The sequence below is a fragment of the Chelonia mydas genome, chromosome 4 (assembly GCF_015237465.2).
Source record: "Chelonia mydas isolate rCheMyd1 chromosome 4, rCheMyd1.pri.v2, whole genome shotgun sequence".
In the NCBI taxonomy this organism is placed as follows: Eukaryota; Metazoa; Chordata; order Testudines; family Cheloniidae; genus Chelonia; species Chelonia mydas.
Genome location: NC_057852.1, coordinates 65,632,104 through 65,655,211, shown reverse-complemented (window position 1 = coordinate 65,655,211; position 23,108 = coordinate 65,632,104). Strand labels below are relative to the sequence as shown.

The 23,108-nt window shown below is 38.3% G+C and overlaps 1 protein-coding gene across 3 annotated transcripts in view; it reads left to right on the top strand.

The window, feature by feature from the left end:
• The window catches only part of FSTL5 (follistatin like 5), a 540,589-nt gene that overhangs the window by 19,854 nt on the left and 497,627 nt on the right, over positions 1-23,108 (top strand). For 2 of the 3 annotated variants that reach the window (XM_007071285.3, XM_007071286.3), the window contains exon 2: positions 20,673-20,811. In XM_007071285.3, coding sequence (XP_007071347.2) covers positions 20,689-20,811 — 123 coding nt within the window. In that variant the 5' untranslated portion in view covers positions 20,673-20,688. Of the gene's footprint in view, positions 1-20,672; positions 20,812-23,108 lie in introns of those variants that run through there. The other variant, XM_043545924.1, reaches the window with a different exon arrangement.

Genomic DNA, 23,108 nt, shown 5'->3' with positions numbered 1-23,108 from the left:
GTGCCAGAGATGTCTCTCCAAACTGTTCCCAAAGACTGAAGCTCTGATAGGTTCTGGAAGCTTCCTCAATTGACAGATCTAAGAAAGATGTTGAATATATTACATTACCCTAGCAACTCAAGCTTCTTTCCTGACTGACAGAACAAGTGCAATTTTCTGCACTTATTTCTGACTATGATATATTCAGCCTCATCAAGAAAGTTGACCTTGATAGCTTTAACATAGAACCAAAGCTAGCTCCCTCCCAAGCAGAGAGGAAAAAACCCAGAGCAATGAAACAGGGAAGAAAAAATATTTTCCACAAATGTATATTTACCTTAAGCATAGAACATGGTCAATTATTTTGTATTATTTAAGGACCTGTTGTTATGATTTTATAAAGTATTCTTTTAGAAACTTAAGATTTGTTTTCATAATTTTTTTAAACTGATTATTGGAGAGCGAGAAGGAAGAATGGCAGATTTCATATCAAAGATCTTTTTTGCTCCATTCTTTCTCTGTGCACCAGCAACATCAATGATATCAGCACAGTTCTAGAAACAGGGTGACATCCTGGTCCCATTGAAGTCAATGGAAGTTTTGCCATTGATTTTTAGCAAGGATAGGATTTCATCCATAGTCTGTTGGAGAATTAGTCTGAGATGGTCAATGGGGAAAACATAATTTGGGTCCAGCCGTGACAGTTGCTGAATGGTCTTAACTCCCATGGTAGTCAGTGACTCTGAAGGGTGCTCAAAACCTCATGGTATACACAGCTTGCTCCAAAATCTGGAGATCTTTCTAGGGACTTCAGTTGGCTTTGGCACAGACCCACTATCTAACTAATTTCTAGCTGAAGTGCAGACTCTGGAGTTTCCCTAGATTGTCAAAGATTAAAGGGGATGTTAAAATAAATAGTGCATACTGTCTAAGGCTGGACAGTCCGATATCCTTCAACCCGTTATCTTAACTGATTGGACAAACATCCATTAACTTTAGTGGGCACTGTTCTTGCTACAGGATAAGCAAGAATAAGTTTATCAGTGAGAATAATAATTAATAACAATTAATTGTTAGAATAAGCCTAACAGTGAGTTGACATAGTAGCAACTGCTGTTTTTTCTTCTCATTATTTTAGTTGTTCAAACTTAGTATTTTCCATAGCCAGAAAACAAAACAAAAACAATCAATACTTTTTAAAAGAGTGGGTGTTTAAAATTATTTCAAGGTTATATTGAAAAATTATATGACAAAAATCTATCTCGTGCACAGAGAATGTAGAAAGTACCATGCTGAGAAGTTAAACCCTTCATGTTAGAAGAAACATACACCTGCACTTTTTCAAACCAGTTCTGCACCTCTCTTGATAACTGTCCTAAACCTGTGCAATGAAAAAAAAATAAAAATACTCGCCAAAATATTAATATTATTGAAAACATAGAACATAGTGTTTACATGAGTTTTAAGATGACAGACATAATACTCATGATTTCATAATATACAACAGTTGTAATTCCCACCAGTTCGGCAGCTGACATGATCATGTACATGAATCCCCTAGGATATTAAGGAAGCAGTAATAACAAGCCCAGTTAACAAGAGAAGAAAGGGACTGCTTAGCTGACTATACATGTTCTGTATACTAGCACTGAGTACAAATAGCAATGGTGGTAAACACAGTAGTTCCATGAGACTGAGCTTTGAAGCTTTATGGGAAAATGAGATCAACAGGCACAGCTCAATTCTATTAAAAAGGCTCCTCTGAGGCCTGTGAAGGATAATACCTTTATCATGTTTCTTTCCTTACAGCATTCAGGAGAGACTCTGAGATTACAATCTCAAGGATGTAATGAGAAGGGGTTAAGTTTGCAGTGTTTCCCATTTCATTATATTCCATTTAGATCTGTGTCACAGGAACTAAGGAATCTGGTATTATTATGGGTATATCTAATTTTATTTATTGCAATAATGTTAATATTAAATTCAAGTTAAAAATAAGTGTAAATAATTTACTAAGGCTTCTCTTTTTTCTCACACAGCATACTATTCCAATAATCTTACTCATGTTTGGTAATACCCTATTCTGGTAATTCCTGACTTCCATTGACTCTGTTGGGACTTCTCAGAATAAGGTACTATCTAGCATGCATAAGGAAATTTCCCCAAATCTACTTACTTAATATTTTTCCCCTAAGAGATTTTCTTTTCTTTTTTAAGTCTATACATTGAATGTGAACAATTCAGTCCATTATTCTGTATTAGGAAATTTAATTATGTTAGTTGTGATTAGTCATGGAAGGACATTGTTTCTGTTCTTTGAGAGAAAGAGACATATAAGGACAACTTGAGGAAGACACTGGGAATAAGAATCTTTCAGGGACAGTGAGCAGTTTAGGGAGAAGCTGTAGATAAGACAGCATTGTAGACATTTATAAAATGTTAAACCTTTTCTGGGCGTTATTTCTAGAAAATTTGGCTACTCCAACAATTATTGGTTCAGGTGATTGTTCACTGCCATAGCTCCTTGGGACTGTGGCAGATAGACAGAAAACTGTTCTAGTTTATGCTATCTGTAGAGCCCCAAGATTTCAGTCACTTAATGGTGATCAATGGCTACAACTATATCTCTCTTGATCTGTGGTTCATGCACCTCAGTCTCAGGATCTAGCTCCAAATATGTAAAAATGTACATAAAATCCATATAGTGGATTTCATTGTTCAGCTCTACCACTAAGGGTAAATATGACTGGTTTTCTTGTATATCATACATGGTTCGTAGCAGCAGTTCGAGACACTCTTAACAAAGTTTATTTTTGAACAATCTATAATTGACGTCACTGAACATTCTCCATCATTCCTATAAAAGTAAACTTGTTTGTTCATCATGCTATGAAAAAAGGAGTGCATATAGCAAAACCATATTTAGGAAAGGGTAGCAAGTATACTCTTCACTGTCAGGAATTTATTTGCATCAGCATATACAATGATGTGTTCAAATTATAGGCAGTGAAACATAGTTTATATTTACCACTGTAGCTATACTATAAACCTATTAATAACACAAAATATGATGATTGAACTCATAGCCAATGCCTGGTCTATAGTAAATAATTAATTATTCTCTTTTCCAGATTAGCAATTTGAGTAAAACAACTGTCAAATCCTGAAACTATATAGAAACACTCCTTGATATTTTTAATATAACCTTTCTGATAGGGTCAAATGAGGTATCAGTTTAATATCTGATATGTTCTCTGTCTTAGAGATGGTCTCAGGAGAATGAATTCAAGAGTCCAACCAGTATTTAAATTCCGTTATTACTTTTTACTAAATGTATCGTTGATTAACATCAATGTCTTTGGATAGGACAGTTTTCATATTTTCAAATGAATTATATGAAGGTTTCTAATGACAATATCCTGGCTAGCTGCCCTCAAGTAATAAAGCATAACAGTAAAATATGTGAAAAATTTCCTGTAGCCATTTCTTTGAAACTTGAAAACTTGATAATTAAGGTATAAATACATTCATATTCAAATAGGATATTCCCCTCTTTAGATACAATTTCTTTTGTATAATTGAAGATGTGTTTCAAAAGTCAATGAACTTTAATTCATTTGGAACTTTGGTATATCCAACTATACATATATAGGTTCAACTTTTTAATGTAACTGATTGGTAAGGGTTGTCCAAAACATATACTTTTATTTTTCTTATCTGATATATTTCTTAATACATCAGGGTACTTAAAAGTATTGTTTAGCATATGCCTAGCATATGGGGTCATATGCAATAATTGCGGCAAAATTAATCATGATGTCAAAGCTTGCAGCAAAAGAAAAAAGTCATCCTCATATTGAGGAAAGAAGCAGCGACTCAGAGGATGATATTTTGCATGTATATGACATTAATATCAGCAAAATAGCCAAAATAAATGGTTTATGAAGCTCAGACTAACACCGGATGCAAAGGCAAGGCAGCAACACAAAAACAAAGAGGAAATGGAATGCCAAATAGACAGTGAGACACCAGTAAATATGCTAAGCTACAAAGATTTCTCTCAGCATTATTCAAGAGAAGAAAGTGAAATTACAACCAAGCAAAGTCAAATTAAAAATTATACCAACTGAATGATCATAATATCATTAGGAAAATGTAAATTATGAGCAGCATACCAAGGAAACCTACACAAGCTGAAATTTCAGGTAGTACGCAGAAGCCACTTTTTTCAGCTAAAACAAATGAAAGCATGAACCTAGTGATATTAAGCCAGTGACACATTATTCGTACAATAGACAAGCAAGCAGAACAAAAAAACCAAAGAACTGTGGCATCCCTGCTGAAAAGCTGAGAAAAGATTACCAGGATATTTTTGTAGGACTGAGATGTCCTCCAGGAATGTTATATCTGGAAATAGATAAAATGATTCAGCCAGTACAGTGCCTGAGCTTTATAAACCATTTATTTTGGCTATTTTGCCTGTATTAATGTCAGATTTCAGCCTGTGTAGGCTTCCTTGGTATTCTGTTCATCATTTACGTTTTCCTAATGGTGCCCATTGCATTAAGAGAAAAAAATATTAGGTGCAATAAATTAAATAGCAATGATTCCTTCATATTCTAAAGTCACAGCTCCCACATGTTGGATAAGTGGCATGATATCTGTTGAGAAGCTTGGCAAATTGTGCATTTGCATAGATCCAAGCAGCTTATACAAAGCAATTAAAAAACCTCATTATCAAATGCTTGCAACTGAAGAAATAGTACCTACTTCACGAAACACAAACTATTCTCAGTACTTGATGTCAAAGGCAGATGTTGGCAAATGCAACAGAGTAAGGAAGGCAGCTACCTCATCATATTTTGGATTCCACAGGTAGGTAGAGATGGTTGAGAATGTGATTTGGGATCAGAGATGCAGTGGAAGAATATGAACATTACCAGCAAGATATGCTGACAGGACTCACATGTATGACAGTCATAGCTGACGACATTCTGATGAATGGATGCAAAGACAACATGGTGAAAGTTGTGACAGATCACAAGCACAACCTCATCTGTCTGCCAGAAAGAGCCAGGCAAATAAATCTAAAATTGAATATAAACAAGATTAAATTGTGATTGACTATAATACCATACATGGGACAATTGCTGACCTCTGAAAGGCTGCAACCTGACCCTGAAAAGGTAAAAGGAATACAACAGATGCCTACAACTAAAGATATTAAATCAGTTCAGAAACTATCTGACAAAATATTTTCCAAACCTGTCAGATGTGTCTGAACCCCTAAGGTGACAATTGGACAAAGGTGCAGAATGGACATGGTTACCTCAATCTGATGTACCTGTGTTGTGTATCAAGGAGCTGGTGACCAACTATCCCATCCTGAAATACTACGATGTGAGTGATGAACAACCATACAACATAATGCCAGTAAGATAGGGCTTGGAGCATCACTAAGGCTGTGATTGTCTCATGGAGGTTGCAGAAGTCACAAATTCTGTGACTTTCTGCAACTGCCGTGACTTTCACAGCAGCTGGTGTGTCTGAGTCTGCTGGAGCGACCCAGGGCCAGCTGCTTGGGTGGTCCCCAGGGCCAGCTGCACCAGCAGCTGCTTGGGAGGCCCCTGGTAGCTGGCTTTGGGGACCATCCAAGCAGCGGCTGGTCCCGTGGACCACCCAAGCAGTGGTCCTGGGGCCGGCCCTGGGGAGTGCCCAATCAGCGGTTTTGGGTGGTCCCTAGGGCCAGCCACACTGGCCACTGCTCAGGCAGCCCCAGGCAGCTGGTTTCAGAGACTGACAAAGCAGCAGCGGGTGCAGCTGGCTCTGGGGAGTTCCTAAACAGAGGTCCTGGTGACCACCCGAGCAGCAGCAGTTCTGGGAGGGCTAGATCAGTGGCCTTGGGGCGCCCGGAGGCTGTCCGGAGAGTAGTCCCTGGGGAGCAGTGGCCAGGGGCAGTCAACCCCCAGCACTGGAGCAGGGGCCCCTGGAGCAGCAGGGCTTCAGAAGTAGAGTTTCGTCAGGGGTGTTTTTGGTAAAAGTCATGGACAGGTCATGGTCCATGAATTTTTATTTATTGCCTGTGACCTGTCCATGACTTTTCCCGAAACTACTTGTGACTAAATCTTAGCGTTAAGCATCACTGCTACAAAAGTAGTCTCCATAAAAAGGGTACTACTGTCAAAGGAACAAAAATATGCTGAGAGTGAACAGGAATGTCTTCCACAGTGTTAGAGAGATAAGGTGGCTGAGGTAATATCTTTTATTGGACCAACTTCTGCTGGTGAGAGACAAGCTTTTGAGCTACACTGAGCTCTTGCTCTGGCCTGGGAGAGGGACTCAGAGTGTCACCACTCTCCAGTATCCTGGGATGGACATGGCTACAACAACATTGCATAGTTTTCACACGTGAAAAGTTCAACCAGTATGTTTAAGAGTGGGAAATTATTCAATAGAAAGTGATCATAAATCAGAAGCATCAGCTTTTTACAAATGACAGCTAGTGGCCCAAAAACAACTTCAGTGCATGCTGCTGAAACACAAGTGCTGCAAATGAGATATATATTACAAGAAAGGGACAGACATGAGCATAACTGACTTCTTATCCAGAGCAGCCTTGCAGCATGAAAATAAGGCAGCTGGACAAGAATATGATACCCACAACCTGGTAGAAATATAGAAAATACAGAAAGACACAAAAAAATCAGCTAAATCAATTATTTGTCAGTTTCAAGGCAGCAGCTAGAAAGAATCTGAGAACAAACTATACAAGCTATATATTTCAGTGCTAAAATTCATCATTCTGTTAGGATGGCCAGACACCAGTGGAGAAGCCCCACTTGCTTCCCAAGAATACTGGAACTATCCTGAGAATCTGAACATCCAAGATAGCTTCATCTATAAAGGCTGTCAAATCATAATGTCCAGACTATTGAGAACAAATTCTCAAAAGAATATATCAGAACCGTTATGGAATAGAAGCATGTATCTTGAAAGCCAGAGATATAGTATACTGGTCAAACATGACCCCGGATATCTGAAACCTGGGGAGCAGTTGTGATACGCACGGGGAAATGCAGGCCAAGCAGCAGAAAGAGACAATAAAAATGGACAGAATCACTATCAGACCTTGGAGCAAAGTAGGAACAGACCTTTTCACTGCAAACCACACTCAATAACTACATCATTATTGCAGGCTACTATTCAGACTTCTGGAAACTAGGCCAACTGTCAGACACTATGGCAGTGACCATCACAGACAAAGCAGTGAAGCATTTCATCACGCATGGTATCCCAAACTGTGCAGTTTCAGATAACGGACCCTTACAGTGAATTTTAGCAATTTGCCTGGGCATGGGAATTCATTCGTAACATATCATCACCACACCAGAGACAGTAATATGGTAAAGCCAAATTGGTAGCTTAAAATTTCTAAAGCTCTATTAAAGAAAGCTGTAAAAAACAACACAAATATATGGCTGGATCCTTGAACACTCCCACCCAAGGCATTAATAGCAGCCCAGAACAATACTTAATGTTATGCTGCATGTGTACCTATGTGTCTATAGCCTCAGCATACTGGCAGTGGTGAAAGAAGTAATAGACTAAAAGGAAAAAATGATCTGAAAGGCCAAAATCTACCACATCCGACAAACAAAAAACTTCCCAGAGCTACATATGGGAGATCGTCAAACTATTTTCTCAGGATAAATCATGCACTTGGAAGCAAGCTATATGTATTGAGCAGATAAAACCTTCTTATAAGTTACATAACAGTGAATGGTGTATAATCACCAAAATTAAGAATGCATTCACCCACAAGAACACAGGAAAGAACCAAGAATGTGAAAGATGACAAAATGTGCATTTTGCTGTTACTTGATAAGCAGGACAAAGAAGGAACAGACTCTCAAAAATACCCCACCAGCAAAATCAAGTGCAAGGTAGTCTCCCATTGCCGTAAGAGAGACTCACGTTCTCTCTAACATCAAACCACCTGCAAGGTTTACACAAGACTCTGGATAATCTTAATACTTTAAAGAACAATCCTCTCAAACTCAGAGGAAAATACCTTAATTGCCAAGCAAGTAAGGCCTTGATTAGCTTAAAAAAGTTGGTGCTAAGTTTTATATGTATGATGCTGTGACCTTTATGTAGGTATAATAGAATGTTAAGTTTGCAAGTACATTATGGTATTTAGGGTTAATTTTGTTATTTCAAATAAATATGACAAAAAGGAGCTTAGGATAAATAGCTTCTCTCTCTATAAAGTGCTATAGCATGACTGCATGTAGGAACTTAGAGAACTCTACTTTCTGGAAGTGCTTGATGAGAAAGAAAAGCTTATGTGGGGGAAAGAATAAAACATGAATATTGCACTATTTTGCTCTATTTCTTTTTATGCTGGAATATGGAAAAAGAATTATATCAGTTCTATTGTTGTGATATTTACAATGGTGCAGTAATTTCAGACGATATGTGCTGAGTGGTAGGGTATCCCTAATCTCTCTTTTGTTGCATAGAATTCTGTTGTTTCATGCTTTAACTATAACCCAGGTGTGTGTGTGTGTGTGTACTGGGCAAAAGTATGAGAGGCACTGAGCACATACAACTCCTTGGGATTTAAATAGGAGTTGTAAGTGCTTAGCACCTCTTAGGAATTATTTCACTGTTTAGAGGAAGTTTTGCTGAAGTTTAAATTACTGAGGTGATAGTCAAACTTCAAAATATTTGCAGGTTCAGTTCATATAATCTTAGCCAGCTCAAAAATTCAGATACTTATAGGATTGTTATCCAAATTATCCTGACCTCTTGGGCCTTGGATATACTTCAAGGGTAAAATACATTAATTATAAAATAATATTGGACAATAAGAATCCATCAGCAGGTGCAGGAAAGAGAAACAGGTTCTCTGGATTAATCTCATGCCTTTGGTATGGGTAATGTATGGGTTTCCCTCATTTTGTCCACTTTAGCAGAGAGGAGCAGCTTAATTAACTAAATGATTTGCGGCATTGACCACTCCAGTGACAATCAGAGGGTGTCAGGATTCAAAAGATGTGTTCCAGTACAGTCATCTGGCCAGACTAAAGACTCATCCTGACTGAGATCATTCTGACCAATGTATTTATGTGTGGCACTTTCAAGTAAAGATTGCATGTGATCATATGCTAGGTTGAATTCTAATTGTTGAAGTGGGAGGTTTTACACTTAATGAACTGCAATTATGTAGTTTTTGCTGCTGTTTAAGATTATTGAGGACAGTGGTTATATATGTATCTCCTAGAGGTAGATAATATAAATGTGATATTTGGAAGTGCAAATGATATTCTGTGATGGCTGCTGAATGACAATCCCTGTTGGTGTGAGTGAAAACAGAATACAACTAAGACATATTTTAAAAGTAATGGACCCAGAATGCTTTTAGCAGTATAATGGTGAACAATATACTGTAGTGAAGTAAGGAAGAGTTACTTCTTGTGTCTTGTTTACCACACTCCTGCTAATACATGATGCTAATATTGAGGATAGAGTTAGAGAATGTGTGTTTTGACTTATTCCGAAATGGCTACAAATGTGTAGTAGAAGACATATTGTAATATATAGGCTTTGGGTATATGTTGCCTGACTATGCCAGAAGAAGGACAGGAGGCACTGAATGTGGTTTAATTAGGCTGCAATATTATTCTACCCGGTAGTTAAAAGTGTACAGTGCAGGTAACTCCATGATCATTTTCATATATACATAAATATTCCATCAACCCTCCCCCATATACCCATCCTGGACCCCAGCCAACCTGCTGGGATCTCACCATCCCTCCCCACCCCTCAAATGAAGGTTGGGGGGGCTATAAAGGAGGAGGGATTGGCTTCCTAATATGCTAGTCATAGGAGCCCCAAACCTGCCTTTTTTAGCACTTTAATGAATACTGGCTTTTAAATTCTTTATCAGTCCATTTTATCTGATCACTGTATCCCTTCCCTATGGAGTACCTGCACTGGACATCCACCACATGCGTTGAGTTGTGACATCATAGCTTAGCTTCTATTCTATGTTTGCCCCAACTAAGCCCCTCCCAAACCCCAAAGCTGCTGTGGGAAAAGTGACAAACCCCCTACTTTGCCTTGGACAATCTGGTGGTGAGGGGGAAGATTTCTTCCCAGCCCCCCAAGAAAGAAGTGACTTGTGCAATGCCAACAGCAGATCCTTACAACCTGCTATTTCACCACTTCCATGCATGGGAGAGGGGATGCTGCTTTGCCTGGGTCAGGTAAAGGTGGGCTTCTCCTGCCTGGCATGGACCTATATAATACCCCTTGCTTCTGGTCACCTGCAGGGAGGGATGGGTCAACAGCCACAAACTGTTGACAAAGCTGACAAAGCTGTTAAAGGTTACACATGACTGAATATCTGACAATCTGATCAAACTACTTTCACAATATGAGCAAATGATTTATTCATTGGCTCTGAACCACCCCTTCCTATATGCTGTGCTTCACTGGCATAATCTAGCCCTAAGCAATGGTGAAGAGAAGCAACCAACAATTCAATAGGGAGCATAGACCAGTATTATAGCCCTTGCCAAATTCTCTGGTTGTTCCCTCAAGGCCAGCATCTCCTCTGTCTTGTCTGGGTAGAGCTCCAGCCAGCAAATCCAGACCCTAGTCTTCATAACAATGGGACCATAAAGATCATGTTGCCCTTGGGGGGATACAGTGAGGCAGATGCCCTAGTTGCCCTTTGTTAGGTGAGGAACACAACACACTCGGGGCTGATACACTCAGATTTATTAATTCAAACCTTTATTTGGACTAAAAGCATACCTTATGATTTCAATTACTGTTAAAACAACAAATGACAGATATACAGAAAAAGATATTAGTCAATTGACTTATTCTGGGGCATAGGATGGGTTTCTCTTACGAGTTTCCAACTATCCCCTTACACTCTAGCATAAGTATTTCCCTGTTCTGTCCCAACTCAATCACTCTGCATGACTCATGCTTATGACGTTTCTAACACCTTTGACTGTCAAACAGAGTCAATCTTAGTGGGCACTCAGTTTTTATGTTCAGGAGATTCAAAAAATTAAAGTCGAGCCCTCTTTCCACACTGTTCCAAATATCATCTCCCTTTGCAGTGATGGAAGTAAAATGCAAAGGATGCATGATTTTTGTACTTGCTGGGTGCAAAAAAAAAGCTACTTTTGTTGAGAAAGTTTATTTCCTGAAAACATTTTTTTCCTTCTACATATTAGAATTTTTGGTAAATCTGTTTAATTTTTCAACGCTACATTTTCTTTGAGATACAGTTTGGTCCATAGCTTCTAATTGTATCCATCAGTTATCCTCAGCTCCCTTACTTATCTACAAGTCTTATTGTTGACTATTACTTTATATCGCAGTGAAAACATGGTATATAAATGTACCACACATTCTAATGTAATGAGCTGTTAGAAAAGGGCACTGCCATTTTGTGCTTAAACTTATCCATTCTATGTGAATGTAAAATTACACAAGACAAAAATGTATCAAAATCTTATTCAGTTACTACATACTTAATGATTAGATTAAAATCAATAACCAAACAAGATTTAGGGCCCAAGTCTGTAGTCATTTACATCAATTGGTGTTTTGGGTGCTTAAGCAATGTACACTGGAGACCATAAAGATCGTAATGTAATTTGTTGTAGTTGAATCATGGCAGACGTCCTCCAAGTACAACATAAAAGAGTAACATTTTTCTAGGATGTTTAATGGTATTTTTCCTGGTGGCTACATTCTCAAACTAAATGTATTTTTATTTATTTGTGCTGTGGTAGTGCCTACAGGAATTAGGGTTCCATTGCATTAGACATTAAACACATGCAAAGGGCCAAATCATGACTTTTGGTACCCACTTATGTAGGACAGTAAGGGGACAATATGAATTGTGGATGAAGTTTTAGTGTCTCCTCTTATATAATATAGTAAGTTTCCCTCCTTGTTTAGTCCTCAAAATTGAATAGTATTAATATGTAAATCATGTTACTCTTATAATGAAGATGTAATAAAAAGTAGTCATTGATTTAAGGAAGAGTAGTACTCCCTGCAATGACTTTTTAAGGTAGAAATGATCATTGTATCAATCACATTATGCAATAAGTTCAAGAGAAATTTTGTCTGACTTTGACAAAAGTTAAATGAGCCTCAAATAAGAACTGCAGATATCATACCTCTGGGATTTTAGGCAGAGCCTGTCCTAAAAGCTGCATTTCTTCTTTAATTTATATTTTAAGTGCTCATCAAGTTAAGAGGCAATGAAGTCAGAAGACTGAACGTGTAATAATTTTCTCTTCTTTTGAACCAGAACAAAGAAAAAACCCTTCAAGGTCAGATAATTTTTAAAATTGTAAGGGGTCTATTCTTTCACACCACATGTGGCCACAATTTATGCAGTTTAGATGGAAGAGTGGTGGAATGTCACTCTCCTCTCTGTCTTATGTGAAATTACTATTCTGTAGCCTACATTTACATTGTACAATGTCAGGTTTCAGAGTAACAGCCGTGTTAGTCTGTATTCGCAAAAAGAAAAGGAGTACTTGTGGCACCTTAGAGACTAACCAATTTATTTGAGCATAAGCTTTCGTGAGCTACAACTCACTTCATCGCATGCATACTGTGGAAAATACAGAAGATGTTTGTTTTTATACACACAAATCATGAAAAAATGGGTGTTTATCACTACAAAAGGTTTTCTCTCCCCCCACCCCACTCTCCTGCTGGTAATAGCTTATCTAAGGTGATCACTCGCCTTACAATGTGTATGATATTGTACAAGGTGGGCCATTTCCAGCACAAATTCAGGTTTTCTCCCCACCCTCCCCAACAAACCCACTCTCCTGTTGGTAATAGCTTATCTAAAGTGATCACTCTCCTTACAATGTGTGTGATAATCAAGGTGGGCCATTTCCAGCACAAATCCAGGGTTTAACAAGAACGTCTGAGGAAGGGGACCTACTACAGGACAGGCCTCACAAAGAAAATAACAGAACGCCACTAGCCGTCACCTTCAGCCCCCAACTAAAACCCCTCCAACGCATTATCAAGGATCTACAACCTATCCTGAAGGATGACCCAACACTCTCACAAATCTTGGGAGACAGGCCAGTCCTTGTCTAGTTTTAGCATGTATAACTGTTAACTTCAAGGTCAGTGTCAGCTAGAGGTTAACAAATAACTACCTTCAAACATTTTCACCAATATACTAGATACAAATAAGCTTTACCCCAACATTAGAAGTCAAGTTTCCTTGTTTCTACATATTTTTTTTCTAAATCATTGTTACTGGAGACAATAAAAGAAAAATACCATCTTTGTGTATACTTGAATTCCAAAATTCCAATGAAATATATGCCAATATTCCATACTGCAGGGCCATTTCAACTCTTCAGTGCCAAAGATCTGCTGGGAATATTTGGTTTTCCTCTGTGTTAGCCTGGTATTAGTAGCATCTATATCTGACTTTGAATTACCACCAGAGTGTTTTAGTTACAGAACATACAGAGTCAGAGACTTTTTGTGCATCAGTTTACTTATGCAAAAGCATCCCTCTTTAATAGAGTATACTGGCCCTTTAAGAGCAGGCATGGGCCAGAACATCTGTTAAAGGGCATCAGCCTTGTGAAGGCCAGGAATTTTTGAAGCTGTAGTCTCCAAACTGGTCACATCACTGCAGACTGGAATCATGGACTGCTGAAACAAGGGATGATGTAATATATAAGGGGCAACTTTACCCTCAGGAGGAAGAGGACTAGGGAGGATTACATGGTGGGAAACCTGGAAGGAGCAATAGTAGTGGCTTGCTGGTGGGAGCTCTCCAGGGAGCTAGGTTTTGAACTGAGACAGGTGTGGGGGTCTGTGCTAAGAGAGAATGAAAGCTGGGTCGGGCTTGGCAAATACCATAAATAAAGACAGAAACAGGCAGAAATAGTAAGTAGCCCTTATAAAGAGGAACAGCTTGAACACTGGGGAAAGCAGCTGTTTCGCTACATATGGTCCCAGGACTGGAGCCTGGAGTAGAGGGAGGACTTGAGCTCCCTGCAAATCATGGTAGTCAACACCTCTAGAGGAAATAGCCTTGCTTTCAGGTGAGTTGAAGGACTGCAGTTGTATGTTGTATAGTATAGTCACAAGCTGTCAAGGTTCCTTCCCCACTCTGAACTCTAGGGTACAGATGTGGGGACCTGCATGAAAACCTCCTGAGCTTACTTTTACCAGCTTAGGTTAAAACTTCCCCAAGGTACAAATTAATTTTACCCTTTGCCCTTGGAATTTCCACTGCCACCACCAAACTTTAACTGGGTTTACTGGGAAACTTAGTTTGGACACGTCTTTCCACCCAAAATCCTCCCTACCCTTGCACCCCACTTCCTGGGGAAGGTTTGGTAAAAATCCTCACCAATTTACATAGGTGACCACAGACCCAAACCCTTGGATCTTAGAACAATGAAAAAGCATTCAGTTTTCTTACAAGAAGACTTTTAATAGAAGTAAAGGAATCACCTCTGTAAAATCAGGATGGTAGATACCTTACAGGGTAATTAGATTCAAAACATAGAGAATCCCTCTAGGCAAAACCTTAAGTTACAAAAAAGACACACAAACAGGGATAGTCATTCTATTCAGCACAACTCTTTTCTCAGCCATTTAAAGAAATCATAATCTAACACATACCTAGCTAGATTACTTACTAAAAGTTCTAAGACTCCATTCCTGTTCTGTTCCCGGCAAAAGCAGCAGCAGACAGATACAGACCCTTTGTTTTTTTCTCTCCTCCCAGCTTTTGAAAGTATCTTGTCTCCTCATTGGTCATTTTGGTCAGGTGCCAGCGAGGTTACCTTTAGCTTCTTCACCCTTTACAGATGAGAGGATTTTTCCTCTGGCCAGGAGGGATTTTAAAAGGGTTTACCCTTCCCTTTATATTTATGACACAAGCATAGAGGAGTAGCATAGTTCCAGGAGTGTGGACATAAGTATGTAGGATAACCACTGTTCCTCAACTTGTTCACATTTTCAGTTCAGCTGAGTTCCCATAAAATGAGTAAAAAGTAAATTATAGTCCAGACTTTAACATTCTAATCACAGTCATGTTCTTGGACTCCTAGGGCACTCTTCTGCCTCTGTGTAATTACTCGTGTATCTTTTTGTTCTTACCAAAAATCTACAAATTGGCAGCAGAGGGATACTAGCTGCAGGATGCTAAGGGAAAAAGTAAATAGTAAGTCATCTTGCATAGAGAGATCAATCTGATCTCTTATTTCAAGACTGAATAAACAGAATGACTTGCATAGATCTCAGCCCCCATCTTTTTACTGTGTTGTCTGTGGAGATGGTAGTTTCAGTATATAGCATATCTCTGAAATGCATGGTCCTATAAGAAATACAAACAGGAGACTCTCAGACATTTTGTATAAGACTGTAAGTGTGATTCTTATAGGTCCTTCCTGGATAGATTTTATCTGGTCCTTACTAAGTTCCTCGTAATTAAACTTTGCTTGTTTTTAAGTAGTTTGATTTTTCTCTCCCTATATACCATCATTAATATCATTGGGAGTTATGCATGTGTAGGTGGAGGAGCAGGGGATTCCAGTACATTCCAGATGACAAATAGCAATCCACCTAAATGATAAAAGTATCTGCTGCACAAATGCTTTCCCCCACTGTCCATGCCAGTTAGCTGGGCTGGGAGTTGAAGAGTTCATGTGGTGAAGGGGAGAAGAAACCATTACGAGTGCCCCTCAGCAGATGCAGTAGTCTCTCCAGCCTGATCTGCTCCTCACTCATCTCCCTTGTATAAGAAGCCAGAGATCAGTGAAGCTTAACTTCACAGGGGAGAGGAGTAGCACTATCATCATGGCAAACAAATTCTGTCCCACCCTTTGTGCAGTGAAACAATCCCTGTTCCTATGCCATTTTGCAAAGGTTAGGTTAGGATTTGCTTTGGAAGGAACAATCATTAATGTAGGACTGATACGTCTGATAGAGGGAAGGTATTTATAATGCAGAAGAGTTTGCAAGCAGGTGTAATTTTGGTATCTCAATGGATGATTTTATAGTATCTTATAGAAGAATGTATGGAGCATCCATAGACACTTACAAACTCTACAGAGTCCTCTATAGAAGCTGAATAGCCAGAAGACTTTTATTTATAAAATATAGTATATGATATGGGCTCCCAGTACCAATGGGAGATATATGAACCCTAAAAGGAGAAATGCACCAATTTCAATAACAGATGTATTGATTTTCTCTTGCTCTTTATAGAATATAATGTTAAGGGATAAGGTTGGTCTTGTGTATGTGAGGTGCTCAGATAATACAGGTTGAACATATGTAAGTACCTAAATAGAATTTTCTGGAAAGCTTATATAAATTACCTTCCCAGCTGTATTTCTGCTTCTCTAGGTGTCAGCAGAAAGTGAGGAGATCTGAACTAGCAGAGAATATTAACAATTTGTTTTAAGAAAAGATTTCACCTTTCCTCAGAAGCAACTGTGACATGAACTTTCTATGACTTTCCAGTAGTTCCTGGCAGCCTCTTTTGTGTGTCATAATTTTAAAGTCTGATATCTAAGGACCTGCCAGAGCTAGAAGCCAGTGCATTAGCTTGGATTCTCCCCTTTTCACTAACATACATTTCCTATTTTAATCCTAATAAATCAGACCATAAACCTGTCACTTGCCTGGGACTGAATAATGTATGTCCAGCACCTCCAGAACAGTGCAATTTTGGTGGGGAAATTCCATATTGGGATGAGGGCCTGAAGCAAACATTTATGTGCTATGTTGATTTAAAAAAAAAAAAAAAGACTTTGGAGCTGCTCAGAGATTTGGAATGTTAGAAAGAGTGCAGGGTAATGGAGTAATGGGTAGAGTGCAGGTAAGGCCGTCAAAGGTGCATGATGTATGAAATTTAGCATATTGATATCCCCATCCCATGTATTTATAATTATTTTTAAATTTAATAGTCTGATTTATATCTGTAAAGAGCAAACTTGGCCTGCCTGTACATGGGTATGAACAGCCTAAAATTGAGTAACTGATGTGGTTCCATCAGCCAACATCCCCTGCGCCCAGAATAGGAGATTGCAGCAGCAACAAAGGATGCTCTGGATCTAAACAAGAGGATTCTGTCCCTTTTTGATTCCTGCATAATCCAAAGCAATGTCCAATAACTGGGCTTTGAACAAGGAGATTTAAATTCTATCTCTTTCAAGTTTCAGTGTATCATAAAAAGTTACATTGAGTTTATCACATGATTTTCAGCATTCCCACTGAGCTGTCAACAAATTGACCATTACCTATGCAAATAAGAATAGCTATTGAGGTGTTTCAGCACCTGAAGTTAGAGATGCTACTTCAAAATATTGTGAAATAAATTATCCCTGTGTTCTTAACTGTCTTTCAAAGTGTCCTCTGTGGTGTTCACACCTTAAAATGTTATTTACAATTCAAAATGACTGAATATGAAGTGAAAAAGAAATCTTGACCTTTTAAAATTATTTCTAAAGGTGAAATACGTTAACTAAATACCACTAGCTTTAATACAATTGTATTAAGTATGAGTCCTGGAAGATCATGTTGTGACTCATGAAATCTACCTTACTAAATTTCAGTTGCCTTTTTGGATTTGATTCTAAAGAGGCTCAGGATTGAGAGGCTATTTTAAATCTTTAGAAACTTTGATCTTGGATCAACCCTTTTGAGGTAATTAGCATTCAGTATTTAGATGGCAGCAGTTCTCAAAATGTTGAGTGCTTTCTAAACACAAAGCAAGATACTCTGTTTCAATTGCAGAAATAGCCCAGAATGGAAGCTGCAGTTTTCTGAGTTATGTGGAATACTTTTGAACTCTATGGTTTTACCAGTGGGCTTTCCATCCTTTTCAGCAGATCATGCTGTATGCTTTATAATAATTTCTATAGTATCATAAATGTGCATAGTGCATGATATATCTTTTATAGGTCACTGGTAATAGAGGTTTACCTTGCGCCTGTACCAAGCCCAGGTAATTAGGCTTGGCAAAGGAGAGTTCCTCAAAGGCTGAAATTGCTTAAATCTGTCTCCCCAACAAAGGTTATGGACTGTTAAACTTTTGAACCCACAATGACTCCTATTATTCCTGCTCCTCCATTCTCTGAGGGGTGTATGCAATGGTTGGTGAATCCATAAACTGTTGGATTTACTCACCCTTCCCCTCACTCTACCTTTATCTTTTCTCCTTCATCATCCCCACCAAACTTAGGTGAATGGAAGTAGTCATTATTATTTATTATTATACTACAATACCAGGCCAAGATCCTGGTCCCATTGTGCTAGATTCTGTATAAACATATAGTAAGAGAGAGTCCCTGCCCCAAAGATTTTACAATAGGAGTAGAGAAGACCAGAGCTGAGCAAATAATTGAAATTTCAGCTCAGTGGCCAAACAGGAAATCTGGTGGGGTTGAGGGAGGGAAAGGAGAGGACGAGGAGGTTTTTTTTTTTTTTTTTTTTATAATGAAACTGCTTTTTTTTCCCCTCACAAAATTGAAAGACAGAAAAAAAAATGTGTTTGAGTCACAGAAAACATTTGGAATGTTGACTTGAAATATCATTTTCTAAATGAAATGTCATTTTGGATCACTATTTTGCTGTTTGTTTCAAATTGAAATGGTTTGTTTTTGTTTTGTTTGTTTGTTTTCAGTTCTTATTGCCAAAACTATTTGCTATATTCCATCCAAATTTGTTAAGGGTCCTCTAGACAAGACACACAAAGGAAATAAGAAAGGAAGTATTATCTTAATTTTACCAATGGGGAACTGAGGCACAAAGAGATGAAGTGCCTTGCCCACGTTCATACAGCAATTCTGCAGCAGAACCCCAAACTGAATCAGAGTCTCTTGAGCCCCTGTCATAATCACAGGATCATCCTTCATCCACACACCTTGAGTGTGTTCCAAAAAACTCTTTCTCACTCCACAAACGTACACAAAGTAACAGCACTGCATATGCAAACAAAACAACTGTCGAAAACATCAACTGTTGAAAAGTCAAGTTATTTTGTTGTTTTTCTGACATATATCTCACCTTAGGCTCATGGATTTCCATGGGTGGGTCTGGGCTGAATAGCGGGGGGTGAGGGGAATATGTTAAATTCTGAGTTTACTGATGTTAACAGGATATAAACCAGCATAATGAAGATCAAGTTTCCCAATGTATACTTATAGATACAGCACCTAGAATATAGTAAAACAAAACAAAGGTACAAACAATACCTCCTTTAATTCTGGGTGATGGCTAGAGAAGTACCAGTTCACAGGATATTTATTTTATATATTTAAAGTTATATTTTCCCTGTCTCATACTTTAGGGGATACACACTATAAAAGGAAAAGTTGTAATGAAATTCACTAAACATATCATTAAACAAACATATAAAACCTTCCTAATCCTTAATCCTCCTGTGTGTGATGTCTTGAGGATAGACTGTCCAGGTTCCTGATTGAGGCCCTACTTCTGGGTTTTATTATGGCTTCTTCATTATGCCGCCTCTGCTGGGCTACAAAGTCAGCAGAATTAGCCATTAGTGAATACCAGCCTAGAGAATTCTTCAGGTGTCCTACTGCTGATGGAATAATAGCCTTGTAACACAACGCATACAGCGCTAAGGGACATGTTGTGTTGGGTAATAGAAGGTGTATGGTGGGACTATGCTACGTTCAGTCCAGGGCCCGGATTAGATGACCTCTCGAGATCCCTTCCAGTCCTATGATTCTATGAGTTTATCTACTCTTGGCTGTCATTGCAGATAATCACAGCTTTATAACAGCTCCTGGGGCTGGTCTATTTTATGCCAATGATCAGAGTAGTCCCTGACAGGTTTTAGAATCTTTGTTCCCTCACAACCTTCCTAAGCTATGCTAACTGAGCTCAGCCACAGCTCAGCTGGGGGTTTTGAAACAATCAAAGAAGAGTTTTCTCCCAAAGAATCCAACCCATTTTTTACACATTTCATCACATATTGGACCAGGACTTCGGGATTTTAGTCACTGGAATAGAAATACACATCGAGTGCAGACATCATTAATGAAGCTCATAAAATGTGTGCCCCCAGTACCTTGATTTAAGAAGTTCTCCAGCATATTGGGACATAATAGGGCATGTGTTCACATGTACAATGCATTGCATATAGTTTATGTTTGCAAATCCTGTACGATAACTAGAATAGTGAATATATATGGGAGATGGCATCATACATAGACAGTGCAATGCTGGAGAATATGCTTATAAACAAAAAACACTGGGCCATGTCATTGGTGCTCTCCTTCTTTTCTGCTCTTCAGTTTAAAAAATATTTTTGTTTTCTTCAATGCTTTTCTTTTATGTACTGTCCTTTACATATTTTTTTCCTCCACAGTCAAACTATGGTATGGGTGCTGAATGCTGATTAGAAATATTTAGTCCAATACAACCTAGTCATTTTTTGATTCCTGAACACCAGCCCATCATTATTTTTTGGGCTATCAGACAGATTATGCTAGATAATTTTAATAGCATCTATTCTAGTCTACAAATGGAATTTAAATATTTTTAGTTTTTATTAGATTATTTGTGGCAAAATTATTTTAATGGTCTGTCATTAATCTTTTACTATTTTTTTATTTTGACAGGAGGAAACCAGTAAGGATGTTTATGTGGTGGTCAGCTGTTTTATTTCTTGGATGCATTTTGCTGGGAGCAGAAGGTTGGCCAGCCAAGGAAGGATATGACTTTAAGCCCTATCAGCCTCTAGTAAGATTACGCCACAAGGTACTGATTATTTTCTAGCATTCTTTGCTTTTCCACAAATAAAGAATAATTTACTCAGTAAACTTTTATTTTATCAGAGTAACCATTTAGGAAGAAACTCTTTCCAATAATAAAATCTTCAGAATATTGCTCTAATTAATTAGTATAATGGAGATGCTTTGCAACTCTCCAGGGATCAAAACAGCCTTAAATCCAGTTTCCATAGCCACCAGATAACTCCCCTTGCATACAGTGATTCTCTAGTGGTATAGAATCATCATAGCGTCTCCTAAACTGCTCCTCACTGGGCTGCCAATGTAGGTGAGTGGCCATGGAAAGGTATACTTGACTGCTATAATGGGCCCTGGGGGTTGCCTAGTTGGCATAGACTAAAACAGCCTTTAAATTGCTTTAACTTATGCCAGAGACAGAAGCAGCAGCTGGACAAGCATGGGACCACAACTGTGACTTAAAACCACCTTTGCCCCCTACTTCTGGGCTTGTGCCAGGTGCACTTCAGTTGGAGAATCAGGGCCATTATCTGTATTAAATATCTAAGTATTTTGAAACCAACTAAGTGGGTTGCTGTTAACATTTCAAGGTGTTTTAGTTAAATTTCTTCATGTACTTCACAAAATATCAAAACTATTTCCTGATATTTGTAAGTTTGTAAAGATGAGCCCAAATCCTGAAGTTCTCACTCGGTCTATATTCAGGTGAAACTCACCATTGAAACCAGTGGAAATTTTGCCTAAGTAAATATTGAAGGATTTGCCCATGAATGTACATTTTTGTGTAAGTACAGTATATTTCTTACAGATGGAACATAAAATATGTAAACACTATATGTTAGTAAAATTACAAAGAAATGCTGTAGTATGAATCCTCTGTGGATTATTGTTCCAATAACAGCATGTGCTAAGAATGTCTTGAGTATGTGAGGCCCAGTCCTGCAAACACTAAATTATGTGCTTCATTTTAAACGGGTAAGTGGACTACTTGGCAGGATCAGGGTCTTAGACTTTACCTGTTAATTCAGTTCCATTTATGCAATTTCAGAGAAGCATACTCTACTATAGTAGCAAGGAGAAGAAAGAAAAAATGAGAAAATAATAGACTGAAACTAGGAGGAAATTAAAACAGACAGACAGGAAGGGTGACCATGAAAACAACACTGGAAATACAGACAGTTTAGGTGGAAAAGAAAAAAAGAGGAAGAATGGAGATGAAAGCAGAGATAGAGACAGAAGCAGGAGATAAAAAAACAACTAAGAATACATTTTTTAGATTTACGTGGTCTCTAGTTAATACGTCTTAGGTTACCATTAGTCTGTTTGTAGTGTTGTTGGTGGAGTAATTCTTAGATAGCTGTTTTATGTTTGGAACAGAATATGATAGAGATTACAAACATAGTTTGTGGAGATTAACATAGATAAAAAATAGAAGATTATTTTTTGTCTCTCATCTCTAAACCATCATTGCTTTATTTTATTTAGTCAATTCTATTAAAAGGCCTCTGATATTATACTAATAATTGTTTGTTTGCAATTAGTTGTGAGAATGTACCAGTCTGGCAGTGTTTTCCTGAAACACCCTCCATCTAGTGAATGTTGGTACTTTTGGGAAAGGTTTAAATGAGTCCTGTTGACTCACTGAGATGACTTGTCATCACCATCTGTCTATAAAGGAAGTGGGATTCTCTCTCGGGGAAAAGAAAAATGTAGACTGTGGACTGAACATTCCTAAAGGGGAAAAATCCTCTGAACAGTCAAACCTGGTAGAAAGCGTGAGCTGGTGTTTGTTACTTTATTGCTGTAAAGCTAAATCCCCAGAATTAGGTGAGTTTGGATCTTAAAGTGTGTGGAGGTTTTTATACTGCAGGTTGGTAATGGCTCCTGCTTACAGAGTGCAATCAATGCTGGATAGAGCTGGTCAGGAAATGGTTTTCCTGTCCCATGAAAATTTACAAGCTCTCAAAAATTTTCCCATTCCACACTGGTATGAAACCAAGACTTTTCAAAGTTTTTCGATAAACACCCAGAATAACCTTTTAGGTTACCCACTGTGATATGGAAGAATCTTCCTGATTTGGATCGGAGACTTCATTCTGAATCTTCCACATTTCAAGTGAATGCCCTAGCCACCAGGCTGTTGGCTATTCTGGGGTGTCATTCTATTTCTTTCTCTCTCTGGTATTGACCACAATTCTATCCCAGACTTGGGGAAATTTTCTAACCAAAGTCTCATTAAAATTGATACATTCCCATTAAACGTTTTGATTTTGACAAATTGGCATTTTCCAGGGGAAAAAAACCTAC